This window comes from Peromyscus eremicus, chromosome 16_21 (assembly GCF_949786415.1).
Source record: "Peromyscus eremicus chromosome 16_21, PerEre_H2_v1, whole genome shotgun sequence".
Taxonomy (NCBI): domain Eukaryota; kingdom Metazoa; phylum Chordata; class Mammalia; order Rodentia; family Cricetidae; genus Peromyscus; species Peromyscus eremicus.
Window position 1 is genome coordinate 56041925 of NC_081432.1, and position 19880 is coordinate 56061804.

The window sequence follows — 19880 nt, forward strand, 5'->3', positions numbered from 1 at the left end:
TCCGGAACCCTCTTAATACCATGTATATGTAGGTGTAAATTCACAGGCCCAATTACTGAGAAAATTCAATAGGGACAGAGACACCTGCAGAGCATACAGAGCCAAAAAGAGGCAAAACTCAGTTCACCATCTACCTCCTAAGTTCAAAAATAGAACTGAAAATCAAGTAACAATATGGAGTGGGCTTTGCTGACAGGTATACGCCCAACTTCCCAGCCTTCCTCCAGCTCAGATCTAAGCCTTCCCGAGCTCTAGTATAGTGCGTCCCTTGTCTCACAATCTGCCACTTTCCCATAACTAACCAAGTGTGCCCAACCAGCTGGAGAGAGGACCTCATCAATGGTCCTCTTCTCCAGAATGGATGGATAAATTATCCCCAGAAGGCAGGCCTCCTCCCTCAGACATGATCTAAGAGTGTCGCTGGCAACTGAGGCCTTGCTGGAAAGGCCAGCTCTGATTTTCTATTAGGAGATGTTAATTATATATAATGGGGTTCATTACACCATTTTGTACATGCATATATTTTTCTCATGTTCAACCCTCCCCATTCACCGTTGTTTGCTCTTTTCCAATATCTTCTTTTGTTTGCTGTTTTTTTTTTTTATTAGATTTTTAGCATTTTTGGTTTTGTTTGTCTGGATTTTGTTTTTGTTTGTTTGTTTGAGACACAGACTCACTATGTAGTGTTAACTGGCCTAGAACTCACTCTATAGACCAGGCTGGCCTTGAACTCACAGAGATCTGACTGCCCTTGCCTCCTGAGTGCTGGGACTACACTTGACGCTCCTCTCCTGCTTCTGCTGATCTCCCCAGTTAATGCTCCTTTTTCACCAGCTCTCTTTTTAGTAGTTCATCTGAATTAGGGACAAGTCACAAACTGTTCTACTGTGGGTGAATCCCACAGCCTAGGGAATGGCCAGAGCCAGTAAAAGTCAACCTTTTAAACACCTGAATATTAAATCCAAATGTGAATGTGATCACTTAAGGACTCTATGCTTGTGGTGATTTGAGTAAAAATGGTCCCCACTGCCCCATAGGGAGTGGCACTATTAGGAGGTGTGGCCGTGTTGGAGTAGGTGTGGCCTTGTTGTAGGAAATATGTCACTGCGGGGGTAGGCTTTGAGATCTCAGATGCTTAAGCCATGCCCAGAGTGGTAGTCACTTCCTGTTGTCTGCAGATCCAGATAATAGAACTCTCAGCTCCTTCTCCAGTACCATGTCTACCTGCACATGGCTATGCTTCCTGCCATGATGATAATAGACTAAATCTCTGAACTGTAAGCCAGCTCCAATTAAATGTTTTCCTTTATAAGAGTTGCCATGGTCATGGAGTCTCCTCACAGCAATAGAAAAACCTAAGACAATGCTGGTTAGTTTTAACTAGGTGCGTCAAGTCTTGACACAACCAATCACCTGAAAAGAGAGTCTTAATGAGGTATTATCTAGATCAGATTGGCCTGTGGGCAGATTTATAAGGCATTGTCTTGATTGTTGATTGATGTACAAATACTCAGTCGATTATAGACTGCACCGTTCTGTAGGCACATGATCCTGAACAGGGTAAGAGGGCAGAAAAGCTAGCTGAGAGCAAGCAAACAAGCATCCATGTGCTTTGGTCTCTCTGCTCATAACTGTGGATCTGAGTCTTTAAACTCCTGCCTTGACTTCCTCAAAATAATGAACCATAACCTAAATCTGTAAACCAATAAACTACTTCTCCCCTAAGTTGTATTCTTATTGGTGTATTTTATCACTGCAACAGTTAAACTAGACCAGATTACATGATAGCATAGCCCTTCTTTTGCTGTCCCAGTACCCCACACCTGTTAGTCTGCATAGATGACTTTTCCCCTTTTTCCCTCTCTCCTTCCCTTTTCCTGAGACCCTGCGTCAAAGTCCCATGCCAGCACATCAAGTTTGTGGGGTTTGTCATGCAGGAAACTTCACAAGATTTCTTCCAACTCACTGTGCCTTTGCTTCCTCCACTAAATTGTTTCAAACCCTTACCTGGGCCAAACCTCAAAAAGAAACATAAATGTAAAAGAAGACATGGACACTGCCTGGTGATGGAATAAAGAGTAACTCTCAGCTATGTACGTGTGGAAGGGCCATGGAAACTTCTCCAAGACAGGGTCTGATACCAGCATGTCTAGCCTGCCCCTGCTGTTACCAGTGGCCCAGTTTCTGGCTGCTGCTTTGTGACTTAATCACCTCTTCATGACTGCCTAACATTTGTTCCCCCCAATTTCACCTGTGTAGAAATAAGTCTCAGGGGTCAACGGTGGATATGCAGGCACTTGCCACATGTCCACCCAAACCCTCTTAAGAACGATTCTAGGCCCCACTTCACCGGGGAAAGGCAAGCCTGCCTGTTGCTTTGCGACTTGAATCAATCGATGCTTTTGTCTCAGCAGTGAAGTTCCTGTAAGTGCCAAAATCAATTCACAAGAAGGAACTAAGCCCTTCTTTAACAATGAACAGCAGTGAAGGCAAAGACTCCCAGCTCCCAAGATGCACAAAATAAGCAACTGGAGTGGGCTCAGCTCTGAAAAAGACATGGACACCACCATCTCTAAGGCTTGGGGTACATTGTGGAAGACGGGGTAGAGGTCTTGAAAATGTCATTCTCTGCAGTCTGGATGTCTCTCTGGAGTCCACTGCCATCATCAGCTCACAGTGGCTGTAGATACCTACATGCGGATAGGCCCTGTCCACAATCAGTCATGGAAAGGGGAGGGGCTCGCAATGCCCTATCCTTTGCCTCTGAACAACTGGCTATCAATAGATTCTGCAAGAGAGGGGATTGCTGTCTTCAGTTGTGTGCTCACTGCTGAGCCCATCCGTCTTCAATGATGAGCTCCAAACCCATTGTCAGAGTGGAACTTAGTGGGTTAGAAGACGAAACACATAGACATGAGAAATTCATGGGGACAAATGAGGGTGGGCATGGAAGGTGGGTAGGTAGTTAGGAGATGACCGTGGTCAGTATTCATTGCTTACATATATAAAACTGTCAAAGAACAGATTTAACTGATAAAATAAAAAACTTTAGAAGGGAACTAAGGTGTGTGAGCTTGGCAGATAGCTCAGTGTACCATATATTAGCACAAGTGAGGTCCCAGCATCTCCTCACCAAGGCCATAACACTGGGGTCTGGTCATAGAAACTCAGCTGACACTTGCCCTCTCTTCCCTTCTGTGCTGCGCTATAGAGAAGTATCCCTCCCGTGATAGTCCTGCAATCCTGTTCCCTCTCATCTCAACCTGGTATCACACAGTGGGCACCAGCCTGCTCAAAAATGCTTCAGTGGCACTTGCAAGTCAAGTTTCTAATGGCATGTTCGGTACTCACCAGTTTAGTCTCAGCTTTTCAGCACTTTGGATCCATTAGCCGGGCTTAAGGATGCTTTCTAAATGGGGTGAGGACAACAGAGTTGCCAATGAGTAATGATACCGGCAAAAATATGCATATTTATAGGTTAATGTGCAGGCTGCCCAGAGATAACTGTGTGAAAATGAAGCTATGAAGAGAAATATCCAAATTGATACAGCCACAAAGAATAGAATGACTGTATTTCACTGAATGTAACATCATGAGCACCTCATTGTCCTTGTTTTGCTTTTTTAAATAAAGAAGCAAAACCAGTCAGTTAAGACACGGTATATTAATTGGCTAGACAGTACATTTTAACTTAAGAAATGGTAAATGGTAAAGAAAATTTCCGTCTTAAAATTGATGAAGTGTGATACTAAAAGTCATGCTTGGAAGTAGCCATCAATAGTGCTTCTTAATACATCCAGAAAGTTTGGTTTCAAAGCTCAGAGGAAGAATATACTGGTTGAACAAATAAATTTTAGCAGATTCAGAAATTTTGATACTCGGTGCCTTCAAAGACTGATTGCCAACTCCAGAGTCTTTTTTACAGTACATACATAGTTATTCCTGTCGATGGAAGTATGGTCTACTGGAAAGAGACCAAGACATGGAGGTTGGGCAGGCTTTGGCTGGCATTTCCTCCTGGCTATGAGTCTACTTTTAATGAGATGGGTGACCTTGCACATACCCCACTGAATTCTCAACTAAACTCCTCACTGGTAACATGAGTGGGTTAAACTTTCTCATTTTCTAGCTCCCACTTTTTATAAACCTCTGGTCCTGAGTTCATCCCAATGGCCCCATGTCAAGCTAAAAATGTACACACATGCAAAATTCCTTCAGAAGGTATCTTCTGCTAGCTTTCCATTTCAGCTGATTCTCTGTACTTGTGAAATGAAAAAAAAAAAAGAGTAATTCATTTTGCTAACAGATTCTGAGTCCTGGGCTACGTCACCCCTCTCTACATGAGTAAGGACACTGACCCACAGTGTGTCATTAGAAGGAGGTACCTTACCTCTACTGCCCTTGACTTCCCCTTCAGTGAAGACACTCTCATCCTCAGAGCATCCCTTATCTGAAAAGTAATGACAGTCAGTGGTCAACAGAGGAAACAGTAGCATTCCAAAGCCCAGGCACATGTCCTAGAACTTCAAGACCAGGGAGTCCGGCCAGAGCAACATTAGGTGGTTCAGCATGGCACCCAGCAAACAATGGGACTTGGATAAAAGTCGGAAAGTACTATTAACAATCCGCAGAACTATTTTCCAATCGTAGCCATGGTTTCTCTTTTTTTCCAACAATATCCTCATGAGACCTCTGCTGGTCTTGATGGTAAGCAAGTACAGAGAGTAGAGTGTGCTCTTCTTCCTCACCATGGTGGCCTGAGCTGTGCCCACAAGCTCAGCAACCCTAGACTCCAGGTAAAACTGTTTCCCCCTCCTGCTTCCCTCGGCCACATGGAATTGTCTGGCAGTGAAGGAAGCAAATTCAAATTACCTTGTGATCCATAATCGTGCCAAACAGCAAGATGAAGAAGCCCTGTTGTAAAAGTCAACAGAGTCATTAGGGATGGCTTCCCACACAGCATACCAGTGTTATTTTAATCCCACCCCTCTGGGTAACCCCTGGACAGCACCTGGACATTGGCAGTCCATTTCCACTGATGCAGATGAACATGCATTGGCAGAGCCTGGCCTGGTGGCACAGATCTGTATTCCTAACACTTGGGAGGCAGAGGTAGGAGGCTCTCTAGTTCAAGGCCAAATATGTCTATAATGAGTCCTGGACAAGCCTGAGTAGCTTAGCAAGACCTGTTTCTAAGATAAATAACATAAGATAGACCAGCAAAATGAGTCAGAAGGTAAATGCACTTGCCAGCAAGCCTAAAGACCAGAGCTTGATCCCCAGATCCTAAGTGGTGGAAGCAGAGAAAATAACTCTGGTATGTTGTCCTCTAACCTCCACATAGAGGATGTGTGTATGTGCATGCACACACAAATGAGCAGGGGTGAGAGAACACATTTTTTTTTAATTAACGGAATGAGCATTGATGGATCTTTCTTTTTAATCTACCTCCTTCCCTGGCAATGAAGATCACCCTCATGGACTTGTACACATGGGTTATTGATGCCTATTCAATGACCGCTGATGTAGAAAAAGAGCTTTCAGCCTTACTGTGTGGTTTGAATGAGAAGTATCCCCCATAGGCTCATGTACTTAAACACCTAGTCTCTGGCTGCTGGAGCTGCTGTGGGATAAAGTGGAATTTTTTGTACATGAGGTCTAATGTACAGAGTAGGACAGTAAGGGTGAGGCTAGAAGTCTGTAGCCAAACCAGGTTCCAGCCTGAGCTCTCCACTTCCTGATCCACAGATGTAGAAGGCCATGCCACAAGCTCTTGACATCAAGACCTTAGCCCCAGCTCCTGTAATGCCCCCGCGTGAAACTAAGAATAAAAGAACTCCCTTCTTTTCTTAAGTTTCTTGGGCTTGGCATTGGGTGCCAGTGACAAGAGCAATCACTAAAACATGGATTAGATCCCGTCATTTCATCTCAAATATTGACACAGCGAACCTTTCTCATGGTGACAGGTGTACATGACATGGAAGTTGGTCCTCCAAAAATCACCACCAGGGAACCACGGAAGTTATCTTTAAAGAAATGAGACTTGTGTCCTGGCCTGTTTTCAATTGGGGCAAGCATTTTGTAAAAATAGTCAACCATGGACTCTGGGATGGTAATTTTTTTTAATAAAAGCAAATGAAAATTACAAGGACTGGGAAGCTGGAAGGATCTTTTCTTTATCTGCAGTTTTGTTGTGAAGAAAATCTGATCAAGTGACAATGAAATCTTAAATGTAAGTCACAGGGAACGCTAGCTAAGAAAAGAGAATTTAGCTTAACTTAAAAAGGTTTTTTTTTTTAGCATTTTCAATGAATAAAAGAGAAATATAAATGTTCTGAAGAAGAAATACATTTAGAAGATTCCTAGGGTTTAATTAAGTTGCAAATAGTAGGAAAGAAAAAGATGAGGTCTGGAACTGCAGCTCCGTGGTAACTCTGGCGGAGCTTTATGAAAGCCTGGCTTTGGTTCCCAGCACCAGAAGAGAAGTGGGGACAGTGAAGGGGAGGGGGTGGAGAGAGGAGAACAGGGGAAGGGGAGAAGGAGTAGAGAGAGGGGAGGGAAGAGGAGGGGAAGGAAAGAGAGGAGAGAAGAGGAGGGGAGGGGGAGAGGAGGGGAGAGGAGAGGAGAAGAGGGGAGAGGAGGGGAAGGGAGAGAGGAGGGGAGAGGGGAGGAGAAGAGAGGAGAAGAGGAGGAGAGGGGAGGGGAGGAGAGTGGAGAGGAGGGGAGGGGAGAGGAGAGGAGGAGAGAGGAGGGGAGGGGAGAGGACAACGAAGTGTTTTGTCACAAGAGTAACTTCCAGAGTGGAAAATTAGCCAAATATGGTGGTTCACACCTGAATCCCATCACTCAGGAGGCTGGGACAGGAAAATCACTATGAGTTTGGGGCCAGCCTAGGCTAAAGAGTAAGATCTTTCCTCAAAAACTGAGATCACAACAGGGGTCCAGAGAGATGGCTTGGCAGTTAAAAGCCCTTGTGCTCAGTTCCTCGCACCCACAGGGCACATGGTAGCTCACACCCATTTGTAACTCTAACCCAGGGGATCTGATGCCCTCTTCTGGCTTCCTTGGGCACTGTATGCACATAACATAGAGACACACATGCAGGCAAAATATCCATATACATAAAATAAAAAATAAAGGAAAAAACTTTTTTACTTAAGGCAAAAAGAATAGAGAAATTTATGTCAATCAAAAGATTTTGAGTTAAAGAAAAGAAAGGCTAAAGTCAGTGTTTTCCCCTTTTTTAATTTTAATTTTTATTTTTATCTTTTTTTGAGACAAGGTGTCTGTGTGTAGTTTTGGTGCCTGTCCTGGATCTTGCTCTGTAGACCAGACTGGCCTCGAACTCACAGAGATCCACCTGGCTCTGCCTCCGGGGTGCTGGGATTAAAGGCGTGCGCCTCCGCCACCCATCCAGTGTTGTCTCTTTAAAGCCATGTAACAGGAAGGGTGAAACTGACGTTGTTCATAATTATTAAAAAGCATGAGTAAGATACACAAGTCACCAAAGCTGGCATTTCTTTAAAAAGTCTGATAAGTTTACACTTTGTACAGTGGCTTAAGTCGTAGTGACAGGTCAACAGACATGCTTCACTATTTTGTTGAATAGTTATAATATCTAAGGGGAAAGTGGGGAAACTTTTTCCCAGACACCAGATAGTAAATATTTATACTTTGCCAGCCATCCCCCTCTGCTGCAACTCCTCAAATGTGTCATTACAGCTCAAAGTCAGCTACAAGGAAAACATAAACAAACAGGCATGGCTGTGTTCCAGTAAAACCCTATTGACACACACAGGCAGAAGGCTGTTCTCCAAGCCCCGATTAAATGTATAATTAAGACTATAAAGCTGCCAGGTTTTCTATTATTCATAGGCAGAGAACATAATCTAACTAAATGATAGTATCCCCAAAGTGCAAGCTGAGAAGCAAGAGGGAACATTCAGGGGGACCATCTTGTCAGAGCATGCATGCTAGAGTGGGAAAAATACAATGGAAACCATTCCACGTCCAAATCCTTATTTTGCCAAGTGAGAAAGTTGGGACCTGGAGGAAAATGGCCTTCCCAAGACCAGATAACATAGGACAAGATCCATATACAAATAGTAACTAACATTTATTTCACAGAAAATGGCAAGAAAGAATTATAAGAATTCCTGGCTGTTCAATTTCCAAAGTGAAAGTCCTCTCGCTACACTACAGAAAATGTCTATTTGTTGCTGAGTTTCATTGGAGAAGGACAGTGTTATGCTTATTTTGACCAGGGACCAACTTTTTACACCCATGACCGATGCACAGTCATTGATATGAGAAGATTAACTTCTGACGTGATAGGGAGGACCCAGGGTCAGTGAGAGAAGGACCGCCCCTTCCCCACAGCCTGGTCAACTGACTCCAACCTTATCGGTGGTCAAGCATAACAACTCACACCTATATTCTCAGTACACAGGAGGCTGAGACAGGCAGACAGCTACACGTTTGAGGCCACCCTGGCTACAAAGTGAAATCCTGTCTCAAAAACAAAAACAAAACAAAACAAAAAAAAAACTTATTTTAAAAAAGGGGAAGGAGGGACAGAGGGGACCAGGTGAGATGGCTGGGTGGGTGAAGCCCCTTGCTACCAAGCCTGATGACGTGAGTTCAGTCTCCAGGATCTGCATGGTTGAGAAAAAGAGCTGACTCCTGTAAGTGGTCCTCTGACCTCCACATATGTTCTGTGGCATGCATACGCACCCACACATACATGGACACAGTGTGCATACAATAAATAAATAGTTACTTTTACATGGGAAAACATGTCAGTCTAAGTGGAAGATGCTACACTTAGAGATCCCTGAAATGTGGACAGAACACACTTGGTAGCCTTTAATGGTAAATAAATTACAGCCATCCTTTGATGTCTAGCCAGAAACACAAAGCAAATCCCCCTTATTGAACTTACCTGGAAAGCATTGAGCAAGGCAAAGATTATATGGAACACCAGGTGTGTGCCTTCTAGCAAGGTTGCTAAACCAAAACCCCAGGTCAGTCCTAGCAGCGGGGTGAGGATGGCAACGTTTTTGCTGATCCTGATAACTATGGCCATGTCCTGCGATTTTGAACTGCCAATCAGAGGCCTCTGTGTGTTCACAGCAACTGCCAGCACCACAAGGAAATTCACGGCCACAATGGCCAAGGCTGGGATGGCAAATGCAAAAAGGGCTTTGGTCTGGTTCCAGTTAAGCCAGCAGGCATCTTTTCTGATGTAGCCTTCCCCGGGCTCTGTGACAGTAACTGTAATGACAGCAATCACCAGGGGACACCCATAGCCAACGACAAAGCCAATGGCCATCATACGAGACTTCATCATCCTTCGGAAGACAACCAGTATTCCATAGACTATGAGCAGTGCTTTGAAGAGCATCCAGAAGAACAGAGAGAGGAAAAAAAAGTGGCTGAAAAACGTCACAGCCACACACCACTTGTGGTCCTCCTGGACATTTGCATTGGAGCCAATGATGAACCACACGTTCGCAGTCAGGAGGGATACCGCAATGTTCACGATGCACACGTGGCGCATGTATGATATCTCTGTTACAACCACCCGGGACCAAACCACAGCTTCGATGGCCAGGCAGAGCACCAAGCTAAAGATGGAGACACTGAGCCCAATGAAGGTGATATAGTTCAGAGCCTTGTCCTTCACAGGTTTGGATGACATGAGAAGGGAGAAAGACATCGAAGCTCTGCTGTAGTTACAGAGGCACTTCACCGTGCCATTGGTCTCCAACACTGTATTACATGGGCTCTCATCCCACTGCCTTTTCTCAGAGTGCCAGCGGACACACTGGATGCTAGTGCTCTGGGATTTATTGATTTTTTCAAAGGTGAGTATGACTTCTTTCAGATCTTCTGGCAAAACCAGAGACAGGATCAGACCACTTACGGGCTTTGAGAGATTCGTATTCAGCCCATGGACTTCTTTCAGAATGGTCCCCAAGGTCGGAAAAGCTATGGCAATGACTTGGGAGGCATGGGACGGCAGCTCACGTAGTGCTTGTCTGGGAATTGCTATCATTACTAAGACATCTTCTTTGTCATTGTGCACAGGCATGGAGAGGTTGAAACTGTTCTCTGAGGTACTGTGAGAGATGCGAGCACCTTTCGATTGAATGAAGGTTTCGTTTACAATGTTCTCAGATTCACCGTGGATTTGGAGTCTCTTGGCAAAGGAGTTCACTGACTCCAACAAATCTGAGCTGGCATTTTTATTGGGAATGAAAGTCCAATTTGAAATGGCATTCTTGTTAAGGATGTGGTTGGCCATTTTTCCATAGTTCTGCAATGGAAACAAGCCTGTTAGTGTAAAAAAGTGAATTTCTAAAATCTGAAACTTTGGCAGATCTAATTATTTTACCTCATTTGATACTTGCCTCTTCAAATCACTACTTATTGCAATTGTGCATTAGTAAGACTAGTGGAAGAAAATTAAAAGGATATAAAGAATATTATTTTAATATTAAAAAAATAGAATCTTGCCGGGCAGTGGTTGCACATGCCTTTAATCCCAGCACTCGGGAGGCAGAGCCAGGCTGATCTCTGTGACTTTGAAGCCAGCCTGGTCTACAGAGCGAGATCCAGGACAGGCACCAAAGCTACATGGAGAAACCCTGTCTCAAAAACAAAACAAAACAAAACAAAAATAAAAAATAGAATCTCAGCAGTTGTCCTGGCTAGTTTTATGTCAACTTGACACAAGCTAGAATCATTAGAAAAAAGGAAACCTCAATTAAAAAATATGCTTCAATAGATCCCCCTGTAGGGCATTTTCTTAGTTAGTGATCGATGGGGAGGGCCAAGCCCATTGTGGGTGGTGCCATCCCTGGGCTAGGAGTCCTGGGTTCTATAAGAAAGCAGGCTGAGGAAGCCAGGGGAAGCTAGCCAGTAAACAGCACTCCTCCATGGTCTCTGCATCAGCTCCTGCTTCCTAGTTCCTGTTCTGTTTGAGTTCCTGCCTTGGCTTTCTTCAAATGATGGACTATGATATGAAAGTAGTATAAGCCAAATAAAACCTTTCCTCCCCAGCTTGCTTTTTTGTCATTGTGTTATATCACAGGAATAGAAACCCTATGTAGGACAGCAGTTAAGAGCATTGGCTGCTCTTTCGGAGGACCCAGGATCAGTTCCCAGCACCCACATGGCAGCTCACAACCATCTGTGACTCCAGTTCCAATTCTGCCTCTGCAGGCACTAAACACACATAGTATACATACATACATGCAGGCAAAATACTCATGCACATAAAAAAATAAATCTTTTCAAAAATATATGACATATATGTATATATTTATCTAAATATTATTATTGCATCCAAGGAACACCCTCACAGTACAGAATGTAGAAGTCAAGATCCATGAAATGTGAATGATTGTTTTATGGAGGGAAGTATCTGTGTATTCCATGATAAGTTTGAGAAATATTACATACATACTATATCCCTATATCCCTCCCTTTAATAATAAATGCCAGTGCTCATGAGCACACTCAAATGCCTGAGAGACAACCTGGGGATTTCTGGAATAGATCTCAGTTAGGAGACTGTTTTCTCAACATATATGAAGCCCTGGGTCCCCTTCCCAACACATCAAAGACTGGATGGAGTGATGTACATCTGAAATCCCAAGACTAGGCATGTGGAGGCAGGAGGATCAGAAGTGCAAGATCAGGCTCAGATATATAGGCAGTTTGAAGCTGGCCTGGGCTACATAAGACCCTGTCTCAAAAGGTGAAGCCAAAAAAAAACCCATCCTAAGGGAGCACATTTAACTTTTGTTTAACACGCAGATACCAACTACTGTTATGATGCACAACTCCCTTCCAAAAATGTAGAGTCAATGTGATCTACTCGGATAGCCTTGGTGTGTGGCCATCACCATGACTTCCCACTCTAACTTCCATCAAGAAGAATGTGTCAAAAGAGAAAGCTGAAAAGAAACGTCTGCTGCTGTTGTGATGGTTGTTGTACATTTTACCCTGAAAAGAACATTTGAAACCGAGAAAAATGCAAGATTTAAGAAAACTCGTGTCCATGTTTAATGAAACTAATTTTTTAAAGTACCTTCATTTTCTCGCGAGTCACATCGCCATGTATTCCATTATAGGTTTGCAAGCCTGCAGAGATATTTTTTAATACCTCTACTATAAATGCAATATTTCCAGATGTAACTTCAGAGGATTTCACAGCATTAACTATGCAGATGTAGTCCTCGGGGCAGGACTTGTGGATTCTCTGAAATACATTCCCGGTACGAACTGATACCACCGTGTTGCTTACTAAGTTCATGGGAAAAACAGAGGATGATGCCACAGAAAGGCTAGGTGCAGGATTCATGTCCTGTGTAAAAAAAAAAAATAAACAAACATACATTAGATGAAAGGAACTAAACCACAAACAACCCCAATGGGAAAAACAGATAGGCAAGGTGGTCCTGGAAGGAGCTCACTTGCTGAGAGTAATTTAAGGCAGTCACAGGAGGCCTGGCTGCCACCAAATTTCCCAGAGATCACGCTAGTGAACCTTTCTAGAATTTACTTTCAGAATAATAGTTTGAATTGAAGTGTGTGTGTGTGTGTGCGTGTGTGTGTGTGTGTGTGTGTGTGTGTGTGTGTGATAAGTATGTATGTGTGTGCATGTGTATACATGTCATGGGGTGGAGGGTGCCCTCCCCTGTGTATGTACACATGGACATCAAGAGTCAATGTTGAGTGTCCTCCTCAATCAGCCTCTCCACTTTATTAATTTTTCAGAAATTTATTATATTTTTAATTATATATACCTTTATGTGTCTGTGTGCGGGTATGTGCACATAAGTGCAGATTCCTGAAGAGGCCAAAAGAGGACATTGGATTCCTTCGGAGCTAGAGTTACAGACAGTTGTGGGCCATCCAACCTGGGTCCTCGAAACCAAAACCTGGGCCTGTGAATTGGCAGTAAGATTTCTTAACCTCGGAGCCATCTCTCCAGATCTCTATTTTGTTTTTTGTTTTTTGTTTTTTTAATGAGGTCTCTTCCTGAACCTGGAGATCACTGTTTTGGCTAGACTGGCTGAACAGCAAACACCCGGAATCTGCCCAGCACTGGGGTTTCAGGCACACGTGGCCATTACAGAGGTGCTGGGTTCTGAACTCATGTCCTCGTGCTTACTGGCATGGCAAGCGCTTTTCCCACTGAACCATCCTCCCCAGCCCTTCAACAATTTATAACAAGACAAATTCTACAGAAATAGGGAGAAGGAAGATCCAGGTGGAATTTCAAAGGAGAACTGTTTGGGGAGGTTAGCTGTTCAATACTAAAGAATCGCACTTTCAAAAAAAAATGTACATTTTTCCAATTGTAAGTTAGTTGGCCATTTCCTGTTATTTTTTACCTATACCCCCTCAGAAAGTGACTTTGAACAAGCAACTACGTCCATTCTCTTCTGCCTGTCATTGTAGTTAAAGGGACTTGGCCATGGTTCCTTGTGCTGTAAAAGCAACAGCATTTTAATCCCTTTACAAAGCCCCCATTAAGCTGGGTAGCGGTGGTGGCACACGCCTTTAATCCCAGCACTCGGGAAGCAGAGCCAGGCGGATGTTTGTGAGTTCAAGGCCAGCCTGGTCTACAGAGCGAGATCCAGGAAAGGCGCAAAGCTACACAGAGAAACCCTGTTTCGAAAAACAAAAAAACTAAATAAATAGACAAAGCCCCCATTAAATACAAAAATGTGGAGATCCGTGTCCTTCGGTGGGCTTGGAGGGAAATACAAAGAAGTGGGTGATGAGGAGAATTATACAAGATAGATTTCTATCGTGATTGAAACATGTAGGGGCCATTGAATTCTTATTCCTTCTAGATTCTCTCTGTTTTAGTTAAAGGATTGAAAGCATAGAAAAGAAGTTATGTTTAATTTAATTCAAGACATATTTAGTTGATTAATTAACACAAGGGACATACAAATCCACCCATAAAGCTAAGCTGAAAATCCTAAGCCATCATTTGCATGTAGTTTAAGTAACTTTTACTTGATTTATTTAACCTTTCATTTCCAAGGTTAGCATTAGCACAATCTCTATTTCTCAGCTGGATTCTCACCCAATCCTGGAATTGATCTTTACCAAGAGGGAGAAGGAGGAGGGAGGCAGGTACATCAGAGCATGGGTAAGGAAAGACAGCCATGATGCAAGCCACTGGGTAGCTTTCCCCAAGTCCCAGCCTGAGACTGACTGCCATTTAGAACAGGTAAGAATGGAAGTGCCTGCCCCTCCTACCCCAATCAGGGAGTGTACCAGAGCATCACCTGAAACAGGGTGTCCACAGAGAGGCTTGTGCATGTTTCAATTGTTTTTTGCCATTTGTTTTGATTACAAGTGAATACTATTTCTCCATGGAAATTCAGATCACAGCTCCGGTTACAGTTGGAAGGTGAGATGCAAGATCCATTGCATTTATCTGAAAACAGGAAGACAAAAAAGAAAGAAAGAAAAGACAAGAAAACAAAAACCAGCATGTGAGAGGCCAAATTACCATTTGCACACTGACAAATGCATCTAGTTCATTCTGGGACTTTATGAACAGCTAGCCAAGGAGACGACATTGGACTGCATTCTCAGCAACAAGAGAAAGGTGCATGATCCATGGTAAAGCTGGTATCCAGAGGGAGTGAGGAGGCAGAAAAGGGACCTCAGGGTGTTCAGAAATCCCTGTAGAGAAAGTCCCTGAGGTGGGAGCAAAGGAAAAGGAAACAGGGAGGGACACAGGAGCCTTGAACACTGTGGTGGTTCAAGTGAGAAATGGCCCCCATGAGCTCACAGATCTGACCTTGGTCCCCAGTTGGTTGCACTGTTTGGCAAGGTTATGGAATTTTTAGGCTGTCAAGTGTTGCTGGAGGAATGATGTCACTCAGGGGAGGCACTGAGAGCGTATAGCCTCACTCCACGTCCAGTTTGTCCTCTCTGGTTGAAAATGTGACCTCTCAGCTCCCTGCTCTGGCCGTGTGCTGCCATGCCTCCACCACTATTATGGACTCTCCTTCTGGAACTGGAAGCCCAAATGAACTCTCTCTTCCTGAAGTTGCCTTTGGCCATGGTGTTTTATCACAGCAATGAAAGGTAACTAATACAAATGCTGAGCAGAAAACATGATTGCATCTGTGATTGAAAGATAATTGGCTGGTGCAGAGAGCAGGAATCAGTGAACCTTTCCGTGCAGAGTTGGTGGATAAGACACAGGAAATGCGCATAATCTTTGCATAGTTTGAGATACAGTCACTTGTCATTATTCACTGGGTTACTGTCTATATAGTCCCCACGAATACTGACTTAGCAAGTACTGTTCCACTGTTCCCAGAGAAATGTAAGGTTAAATTCCTGGGAATTTCTGCTCATGATGTTCTCAACAGTTGCTGAGATAGTCTCAACAGCTGTGGCCTTCCTTTATGTCTATTTCCTAATAAAGACATGGTCTTTAATATATATCATTTATTCATTAAGTTGAGCTCATAGTACACAGCACTCTCAGTGCACAGTGCTCTTACTCAAGCCTGAACAATGCTGACCTAACACAGCCTTCTTTGAACTAAAAACACTAAACAGCATTCCAGCATTCCTGTTAGAGGATTGCTTGAAAAAGAAAAATCACCACCCGAAAGTCTCAAAGCACAAAATGATGTTTCCTGATTAGTTTTTTGTTATTGTTGTTATTGTTGTTGTTGGTGGTGGTGGTGGTGATGGTGTTTTATTTTATTTGTTTGGGTTTTGGTTTATTTGTTTTTGAAAATTTATGTCCAGAACAGATTGGACTGTGCCCATGTCTGTGAGAGATTATCTTGATTGATGATTCATGTGGGAAAGGCAGGCCTGCTGTGGGGACGCACGAGGTGGGCCTGTGCTGTATAAGAAGGTTGAATGAGCATGAGCTAGTGAGCAAGCCAGAAAGCAGCACTCCTCCATGGTTTCTGCTTTAGTTCCTACTGGAGTTCCTGCCCTGACTTCCTTCAGTGGACTGTCACTTGGAAGTGTAAACTGAAATAAGCCTTTCCACTCCTAACCTGCTTTTGGTCATAGTGTTTACCATAGCAACAGAAAGCCTACCAGAACATGACGACACATGGATAGTGTGGGAACTGCAGCAATAAGGAAGAGCAATACCTTATCCCAACCTAACTGGGCATGTGTGTGCAAGCCAACACAACGGCTGTTTTGTATGAAAGGATACTAAGAGTTCTGGTTTAGGTATTTCTCAGTGAGTAGGCAAATTTGCAAATACAGAATCTGCAAAGAGAGGGTGAGTCATCAATGTATAGATAAACAAACAAAAACTACTTTTCCAGGGACGATGTTATACATTGCCTGGAATTCAGATTTAACCAGCCATCCTTTGTTTCTCATTAAAAGTGTTTATTCTCACAGATATGTTAAAAATGGTGTATTATCAAATTAATGGAGTCTTTGCCTCTGGTAAAATAAGGTAACTGTTCTCAGTTACCTGAGGTAAAACACTTTAAGAGGGATTACATTCTTACTTAAATTTCATCTCAGGTAGAACATAATTTCTTACACTCTGAATTGTAGCATGCTACTCACAGACAGGAAAACTTAAGCTAAGAGTTGCATCATAAGTAAGAGTGTAGAATATAGCAAAGCAATACTCTCCAACCCCCAAATTTAGACGTTGCTATGAAGTCAATGATTTTAAACTTACTGAAGTACTAACTTTCAAAACAAATTTGACAGAAATCATGACTATGCTGAAAACCATAAAGTTTGATGTTAGTGCAGTGAACAGTTGAAGATATATTTCATATATCAGGACTAATCTCATAATCCTATATTGGTGTTGGTTGATCAAATGTAAAATATAAGCTATAAATAACTTAAAACTGTGTGATGGCTATTCTTGGTTGTTAACTTGACGATGCCTGGAATTAACTAAAACCCAAGTGGCTGGGTATGCCTGTGAGGGAATTTTTTTTCTTAATTAAATCATTTGAAATGGGAAGACCCACATTTAATCGGGATCTTTGAGGTGAGAAGATCCATCTTTAATTTGGACCACACCTTCTGCTGGCAGCCTATATAGAGGACAGGGAAGTAGGAAGCTTTTGCTCTTTGCCTGAATGTCCTCACTCTTGCTGGTAAGTCCATTCCTTCACACACACACACACACACACACACACACACACACACATACACACATACACACACACACGGGAGGTTTATTAGAATGGCTTATATGCTATGATCTAGCTGGACCAACACAATGACTGTCTACCGACTGGTTGGAGATGGTGCCATGGTGTTGCTGCAGATATGTCATGGGGCAGCATCTTGCACAACACTTAATGTTTACCCAACAATTGTCAGCTTCCTTTCTGTCCTCTTTCCCTGTCCAATATCATATTTACATAGATATATGTGCCACTGGCCTTAAACCTCACAGTGACCTGGAATGTTTGGGTGAAGTCACATGATGCTAAAATGTTAGTAATGATAATGTTCTTGTTCCTCTTCTTCAGGAATATGACCAGTCTTACCACCATCAAATCACCTTGCTTTGCTTTACCAGAACACAGAGTACAAGAGTGTTCCATACATTTAAAAACCTTGAATATACCTTTGGAGAAAAGAAGAACAGTGTGCTCTTGGCCTGTTCTGAGTTTAACAAATTCATTTCCCTTTTAAGTTTGAAAATGGGTATCAGTCTGCTGTTCTAGAGCATGTGTGAATATTTACCAACTTGCCTGATTAGTTATGTAAGAAACAAATTGTAAGACATTATGTCAATGCTGATAAACACAGAGAGTTCATGAGAGGTTATTATTGCATTGGAAAGCCTGAGGTCTGAAGACATGCTTGCACCATCCACCTCCTTCTCTATTTTGGCCCTATCTCCAAATGAATGAAGACTATTCTATAGTCATACATACCTTGTATACGACTAGACGTACGCTTCCATGGAGGTATTTGAAGTTCATCTTTATCCTGGAAAAAAAAAACAAATTCCCAAAAAATTTACTGTGTGATGTACTCTCTCAATTTAACTTAGAGGATCCACGTACATGTAAAGAGGGAAAGTGTTCAAGACTAGGAAGGAAACGGGGACAGACTCAAGTGGTGGATCTGAGGGAACTTGCTGGAGAAGACACAGGTGAGGACACACTACTCTCTGAGTGCTAACCTTGAAGATCACGAGTTCTGAAGGTCAAGTTAGTGGATGGTGTGGTGGTATTGTGTTCCCCCAAAATATTGTGCATGCTAATAAACTTTTTTGGGGTCAAAGAACAGGACAGCCACAATATTAAACATAGAGGATAGGCAGTGGTAGCACACGCCTTTAATCCTAGCGTTCCAGAGGCAGAAATCCCTCTGGATCTCTGTGAGTTCAAGGCCACATTGGAAACAGCCAGGCATGGTGACTCATGCCTTTAATCCCAGAAAGCGAGCCTTTAATCCCAGGGAGTGATGGCAGAAAGTAGAAAGATATTTAAGGCATGAAGACCAGAAACTAGAAGCATTTGGCTGGTTAAGCATTCAGGCTTTCAAGAAGCAGTTCAGCTGAGAGCCATTGGGATGAGGACACAGAAGCTTCCAGTCTGAGGAAACAGGATCAGCTGAGGAACTGTCGAGGTAAGGAAGTTGTGTCTTGTTCTGCTTATCTGATCTTCCAGCATTCACCCCAATACCTGGCTCCAGGTTTGTTTTGTTAATAAAACTCTTTAAGATTCCTGCTACAGGATGGGGTGGATCTCTTGTAGTTTTAAGGATCCAGGGAGAACACAGAAATGGCAGTTACATAATCATCAAGCTAGACTCTGCCTATACTGGCTGCCTGGATGGAATACAGCTAAGGAGAAACCCCAGGTCCTATAAATACATCCTTAGTAGGAAGAAAAGAATAGAAACTAGGAATGGATTGCAATAGTTAAATCACAAATCTGTTCTGCAAGTAAAGGATTATAAGTATTCCCTTAAAATATAAACTTTGATATAATAAAGATATGACATATGATAAAGAAATTAAGACTCTATAAAACAAAACAACTCCCAGAGGCAGCAAAAGTTAAAGTAAGATCTGAATCTGAATTGCTCTGCTGTCCGCTTAGGTCTTTCCTCTCTCGACAGCCACCTGCATACAATCTCTGTGGCTTGCAAGGTGAGTGCCACACTGAACTGTGGCCTCCCGGGCTGGTTCCTGCCACCCCTTAACTTCTCTTGTTGTTGTTCTTTTCCCCAGAAAATGACTGTCAGTAAGAATAAAGTTAGGATCCTACAGAGATGTATTTTAATTAGCATGTTACTTATCAGATACCTAGACATCTAAGGTAACGGAGGGATTTCCCTTGGGATCGATCACACAGGAAGAGATCAAACTTACTTTTGGGGGTTCAAAGCGAAAACATTCTGTGGTCAGAAAAAACACTAGACAGCAAACAATGGTGAGCTGGAGCTTCATTTTCACACATGAAGATTTGAACCTGCAACAGAAAAGCAAGAAGATAGATCCAGCTGAAGGTGAGGACTGTTCCATGAAAGCTCCGCCTCAGCCCTGTCATCCATATCATAAACCCAGAGTCTGGGATGATTAGGAGGAAGCCCCCACCTCTCTCTCCCCAGACCCTGCCTTCTCAAACTGGCCCCCTTAAAGCCCACCAAAAGCCAGCCCCTCCCTGGGGCTGCTAAAGACCACACCCACAGGTTACTTAAGGCCTGGTAGCTATATTTGCCATGTGACTATTCCACTGCCTTTCCAAGGGTCACGCAGGATTGCTTTGCTCTGTTCATTAAACCTGGAATTACTAATTCGGCTTGATTGGCTTATTACATTGGCAACAGAGGAACCTAGCAACTTCACTTGGCCTACTCAG

General features: G+C 43.1%; 1 protein-coding gene across 1 annotated transcript; it reads right to left on the reverse strand.

Moving 5' to 3' along the window:
• Nucleotides 1-3361: 3361 nt before the first annotated feature.
• Adgrf4 (adhesion G protein-coupled receptor F4) lies at nucleotides 3362-19468 on the reverse strand. The gene is made up of 8 exons (XM_059281432.1): nucleotides 19372-19468; nucleotides 17943-17990; nucleotides 14316-14467; nucleotides 12098-12373; nucleotides 8942-10318; nucleotides 4873-4914; nucleotides 4391-4450; nucleotides 3362-3409 (listed from the first exon to the last, which is right to left on the reverse strand). Exons 1-8 carry the CDS (start codon nucleotides 19466-19468, stop codon nucleotides 3362-3364), a joined length of 2100 nt encoding a protein of 699 aa, XP_059137415.1.
• Between the last annotated feature and the right edge of the window lie 412 nt (nucleotides 19469-19880).